Genomic DNA, 6302 nt, shown 5'->3' on the forward strand with positions numbered 1-6302 from the left:
TGGTGACTATCTCCAGCAGTCTGAGGGTGAAAGGCTGGGTACCTCCTGGACAGGGCGCTAGTCTGTCGCAGGGAAACATCAAAATGAACCACATAAAAAAGTTTAATGCAGTTATCCCCAATTATCTGAATTGGGGACCAATAACATTTTCCAGCTCTAAATAAAACCACAATATATGTTTTTTTCTGAATGGAAAATATTTTTCTGCTTTACTCCCTTCCCTTCCTGCCATCTCAAAGTCAGGTTGGAAGCAGATTTTCAACAGTTATCATGTGTTTATATAACTGTATTAATCTGCTTTTTTTTTGTTCCCAGAATGGATTCAGTGCGCAACACCATGTCTGATCCATGTGTAAGCAGAGGGATAATAAGAAAAGAAGCACACAAATCATTTGATTTTTAAGAGGCATTGCAATTAGATAATAAACATATAGTTCCTCAACATAAACTAAGCTTAAGATTATTGTTACACTTTAGCAACCTCTGTATGAATGTTTATGGATAAGAACTTCTTATCCATAACAATAAATAAAAGCATATAATAAAAAGAACAATTATAATACACACATAAACTAAATTAATACAAAAATAACTGTGAAAGCAAATTAAATGAATTGTCTGACCTAATTTCATACATATTCTCCATGTTCAGCATGTAATGAATATGGATGTATCTAACTGCCATAGTTCTGTCTTCTCTCTGTACTAACCTGCAAACAATCAGACCCTATAATCAAACCATGTGCATGTGTCTGTTACTAATTTTTACTGTGATAGTACATCAGTTTTCAATCAATCAAACAATAACAAACAATAAAGTGAGGAAAAACAGGCAGCTATTTCTGAGACCTCTTTGGTATTTTCCTCATAGGCCTGAACCATTTAACCTTACTCTAGTCTTATGCCCTCTGGTGGAAGATGCAAATACTTTTATGTACCTTTGATAGTTACATTTTAAGGATGCACTGATATAATATAGAATTTCTGGAGTCTTATTTCATGTATAAGGCTTAACAAATTACAGAGATCCATTAGGTCTAATTATGTGACTGAATGATCCTAATTAGGATTTGATTTATCTAGTGATTCTACGTCAACGAAAATTATTTAGATCAGTTTTACTTGCAGGGAAATAAGCAGGGAATTTGCAATGCATAAAGACAATACTGATAGGACTCAAAGTGTATGATTTACAGTGAGCTTTGCATTTGTGTAAATATAGAAACATCTGAAGAGAAATTTAAAATTGTAAATAAAATTCAGCAGTTTGATTTTGAAAAAAAAAATCATAATTAGTATAATTATAAGTCCATATACCGTATTAATAATGGGTGGAATTTAATGTGGAATTTCTTCCCTTCTGTTCATGCAATGTATACACCTTTTAAATAAAAAGCTACAATTTCAATTTAGATACTGTTTCCAGTACAGTAAGTGATAAAATAAGTTCCTCAGGCACAAGGCCTGTATTATCAGTTTTTTTTTTGTTTCTTTTTAATACCGTAAGCTGTATTCAGAGAAAAATAATTCTGTGGTTAGGTGTACTTCCTTAGCTTGACAGACTCACCATGGTAAGCAGAGTGCTGGGAGTTGTCCCCTAGTTCTGATAGGTGTCCGTATGGGTCTGACGGGACCTGCTTTCCAGGATCCTGTGCGTTTGCTCCAGAGTCCTTTGCACTGTTTCCTCCTCCCACCGAATGGAGCAAAGGTTCCTGGTCTTTTGTGAATCCTAGAATGACATCGATGCTGTGGACTCTTCCTCCAGCTGTTGATCCAGTACCTTTTGCAATGTCATAATTGTCCCCTAGTCCATGTCCACTATCATCCACTATTCCAAGGGTATCCATTGACAAATGCATCCGAGCCTCCAGGATCGCTTTCAGTACTCCTTGTTAAAAAAAAAAAAAAAAAAAAGCTAAAGGCTACAAACTGAGGCAAAACAGTTTGTAGCTATTATTCAGCGCGTTTGCTCTACTTCAAATTGCACTGAAGTAGACATACACAATAAGTTAAATACTCCAAGGATCACTTCAGTAAAGATGGGGGCACTCCTTCCACAGCAGCAGAACCAACTGTCATCTTTTCCTGCAAAGGATTAAAAGAAAGAGAAAACATATTTTTAGGATTCTTTCTGGATGATTTCTGCAGTCTATATCAAATACAGCAGATTGTTTTTATTCAGCATTAGCAAAAGATTGCATTATTTAGTCACAGTACATTCATTAACATCTTTAAATAATGCAGTTTATAAAATCTATGCATAACCCAATGTTATTTAAAAATGTATTGACATATAATGTTAATGTTAATTGAATTGTTGAATGTTATCCAATTTAAAGCCATGGGTCCATGTTGGAATTTTTTTTGAATCACTATGGTTGTTTAGTTGATTAAAATTTTACCTCATACAGGCCTAGTTTTGAGAAGAGATATGACAGAGAACAATGAGAGAACAATGCATTTTATGCTAGGCCACGTGGTTTTGTATGTACGTTTTTATTTAGTACTTAAATAAAAAACTGAATCCCATCATGTACCTGTGCAAATTTTCACTGGCTTTTTTTATCAAATCACTTTTTTTTTTTTTTATGTAGCCATTTCAGAGTAAAATCCTAACAATGTACTACATAATATTGAAGTTGTGAAAGACCTGTAAGGAAGTATATAAAAAAACTTACCTTTAGGTTTACTAGACTTCGCACATGGTGTCTATCTGGACCATAAGTAGACCAACAATATCTTCTGTGGGCACTTGTTACTCCCCGTTAAGTCCTTCAAATCCCCTGCAAACAATTGCACGTAGGACCTAATGCTGGTGATCCATGCAGCCGCAACAACGACATGTAATGTCTTTCTCTTCTGACAAAACTCTCCTTAACCACATGAGACACCAAGAAGCTGTTGGGGGGGAATGGTAGTAAAACCAGGGGCCTTAAGAGGTTTATTAATTGGAATCCTTCCCCTTTAAGAATGACTGACAGTTGTTTTCTGGTCAAGTAATTGCTCCAAATGTGTCATGCTTTCAGCCCGCAGAGGGAGGCCATTGCTAATGAAGCCTCAACAAAACTTTCTTTCAAAAACTCTATTGTCCAAAAGATAATGGCTTGTGTTCAGAGTTTTCTTTTTGTTTTTGTGCCTAATCCCTTTATTCTTCATAATGTTAGGGGGCAACAGACACAGTGATGGACTCTGACACATAAAAGATATACTCAGTAAAACTATCATGCTGTAAAGTAGGTATTTAACTGGATGTTAAGAAGCACATTATTATCATATGTCTTTTTTGATTAAATGTGTACTATTAACAGGATTCTTGCATAATTTAAAAATTATGTTGTTCTTTTTTTTTTTAAACTTTAATCAAACCAACAATTTTATGTTTGTCAGGATAATTTACTAAAGACCAAAAGTCTATGCAGGAATTGGTGGCAGACCTCAGCTGCTTTTAATTCATTGTGCAGCCTGTAGTTTTCTCCTTTGCCAGCTGGTCCAACCAAAGCCGCCACTTCAGTAGGTGTTGCAGAGATCAAGCCCGTCCTTAATGAGCCTAAAGACTTCACTGAGAGATTTCCTCTGACCTCACTCCACCTACATGAAGATATATTTAGGGGCTCTTTGTGCATAATACACAAAACAACAGCATGGAAAAGTAGTTCACAAAGTAAATGTTCTATTGTTTTTGAGTGAGTCAGTTCTTGTTTGTGTATAAGAGTAAAGATAATTTCACAGATTTTACTAGGAACATGAGGACATTTTGTTGATCCTCATTTTTATGTTTTTGCTAATGATTAGTTGTACCATTATGGTATTAATTGAATTTAGATTTAGCCCAGGCATAGGTATGCACTATTAATGTTTACGTTTAGCGTTATTACTGAAAAATCAATGAAAGTCAAGGGGAGTAAACAAGTGGCAAGACAAAACAGGATAAAAGTATGTGAGTGTGTTTAATGATGGCAAAGTGAACCTCTTGTAAAGAAAATTCTGAAACTATTAAGATGGCAGTTGTATATTAACTTTATTTTTTTCATTATTTCATGTTTTTTGGCAAAAAAAAAAAAAAAATCTCATTCCAAATTGAGATAAGGAATTTGGATGAGTATCTTTTCAAATTCATTGATGCTTTTTCAGTACCTGCTTACATTTTCAGGTGGGCTACTGTCTATCCATGGCATTCAATGGCAAAAGTGCACCCTAGATAAACAGGATTTTTTTTTTACCATTAACTGTCTATTGGGATTGGAACCCAAGACCTTAATAGTGACATGTGCTATCAAAAAACCTAATTAGAGGATTATATCAATACTTTAGTAAGGACGTGTCAGATATTATATGAATTATATGATATTGATTTATTTAATGAAGTTACTCTTACTTAATTCAGTATCAACAGGTTTGTTGCACTTAAATAATCCTTACATAAATGAGATTACTTAATCCTTGTGTTCATTTATTTTATCCTATGATTGCTAACTTTTGATTTCTTTCATATTCTTGATAATACTTAAAATCAGCTAAGAAAGCTTTTTCTTTTTACATTCTTTTTTACATTTCAGAAATGCAAATATAAAATGTTTCATAGTCAGTCAGTTCTCCATACTTTGAACATGTTGCTTATCACAGATAAATATCACTTGAAACATTTAAATTTAATGGGAAAGAAGCTAACTAGCAAATTCCTCCAGAGCAGCATCAGCGACATGTGTAACAGGCTGAGCTGAGATAAAATGTAAAGACTAACAACTACTTAAAAACATGCCTTTGCTCTACCTCAACAGACGGGATGCAGGTTAAGTGGCTTTTCATTGAGCACATTTTCTTGATTGTCAACATGGATTTCCAAGAACGAAGAAGTTGAAAAGCCCATTACTTTTGCCTTTGAAAGAACTTCAACAGGACAATACAGGTAGGGATTTGCCAAGCACTTTGAAGCCAAATGGCAACTATAAAGAAAGTGAGGAATCTGATGCCCTGAGTGTCTATATATGGTTCTCTCAGCATTTTGTGGCAATGCAATGTTTTAATTGAACTTTTCAACAATTGTTTAACAAATATTTTACCTAAATCTTGCAGATTTTTGAAATAGGTATCATTTGTAAAGACTGATATTTTTGAAGTAATGATAACTGAGGCAGTTTATTTGTGTTATCCTTTAAAACTCTTATGGCTAAAATGAGAAAAGCAAAATTTATCAAATCAATAATACTTCATAATTTTAGAACTTCAGTGTGAAATTAGTTTGTTGAGCTCCAAATGTGTGAGAATAAGAATAATCCTAGGTTTGTCAAGGCTTAGAACAGAGGACCCAGCTTTCGAAGTAGACAGACAGTTGGATTTCTATTTGCAGAGATCAGCAAGTATGTTTGAGGCAGGAACCTCTGCAGAGAGAGAACACAGGTTAATGACCAATTCTATCTACCGGTGGATGATACTGAACGTTTGAGTCACTAACCTGGTCTTAAAGTTCAGTCCGTACCCAGAGAACAAGTATTGTTCCAGCTGGTCAGCTGCATATAAGACGTGGCGGGAGCCACCCAGAGAGACCCAGACGCTGAAGTCCTAGAGAATGGAGGACAGGCAGGAGATCAGAGTCAAGCAAATGAAGGAAAGCAGGATATGCCAGATGGCAAAGCCAAAGCTGGTGTTGAGGACGTGCTCAGTAGTCCAGGTCAGGAGATCACAGACTCCTAGACTTTACTCTGAAGCAGACTGTGAAATATGGCGTCCCGATGTTGACTTGATCATGGAAAATGCATCTCTTTCCATCATTGAAAAAACTTGAAAACTTCTCAAGAACATTTTTACTTGAGCTTCAGATGTTATTCAGCCTCTTGGTAACCTTTGCTCTATCTGTGGCTGTTTCAGTCTGTTTGGCACAGCTGAAGACGCGAGGAACTATTGATGCGATTCATGAACACTGCAGGACCCTTGGGAGAAACAATCTGCTTTTTGACATCACATGCATGTAGCGCTTACTATTGCAGTCTGAAGGGGTGTTATAGACTCCAAAGAAACAGACAAACAGCTCCTTAAACCGTTTCAAAGAGGTTGTTGGAATGTTAACTTGCTTACAGAACCGCAATTACAGTTAAGGAAAGAAAATCATCCACATTTGCAGATCTCCTTCTTCGTACTGCAGAGAACAAGCAGGAAGTTAAGAGCACAAGAATGAGAAACACTTCAGTACAACAACAAAAAAAGCTGTTTCAAATGAACTAACAGCCATTAAAAATACAGAAATCATAAATAGGTTCAGGCACTTTAAGTTAAGAAACAAGTTGCTGATAAAAGTCAATAAGCAC

The 6302-nt window shown here is 35.4% G+C and overlaps 1 protein-coding gene across 3 annotated transcripts in view; it reads right to left on the reverse strand.

The window, feature by feature from the left end:
• The window catches only part of LOC107094220 (retinal homeobox protein Rx2-like), an 8286-nt gene extending 5369 nt beyond the window's left edge, over positions 1–2917 (reverse strand). The window contains exons 1-3 of one of the 3 annotated variants that reach the window (XM_015389728.1): positions 2679–2917; positions 2002–2085; positions 1568–1885 (exon numbers count right to left, since the gene is read on the reverse strand). In XM_015389728.1, coding sequence (XP_015245214.1) covers positions 1568–1859 — 292 coding nt within the window. In that variant the 5' untranslated portion in view covers positions 1860–1885; positions 2002–2085; positions 2679–2917. Of the gene's footprint in view, positions 1–1567; positions 2086–2678 lie in introns of all 3 variants that reach the window. The other 2 variants (XM_015389727.1, XM_015389726.1) reach the window with 2 other exon arrangements.
• Between the last annotated feature and the right edge of the window lie 3385 nt (positions 2918–6302).

This window comes from Cyprinodon variegatus, unplaced genomic scaffold (assembly GCF_000732505.1).
Source record: "Cyprinodon variegatus isolate N-32 unplaced genomic scaffold, C_variegatus-1.0 Scaffold471, whole genome shotgun sequence".
Taxonomy (NCBI): domain Eukaryota; kingdom Metazoa; phylum Chordata; class Actinopteri; order Cyprinodontiformes; family Cyprinodontidae; genus Cyprinodon; species Cyprinodon variegatus.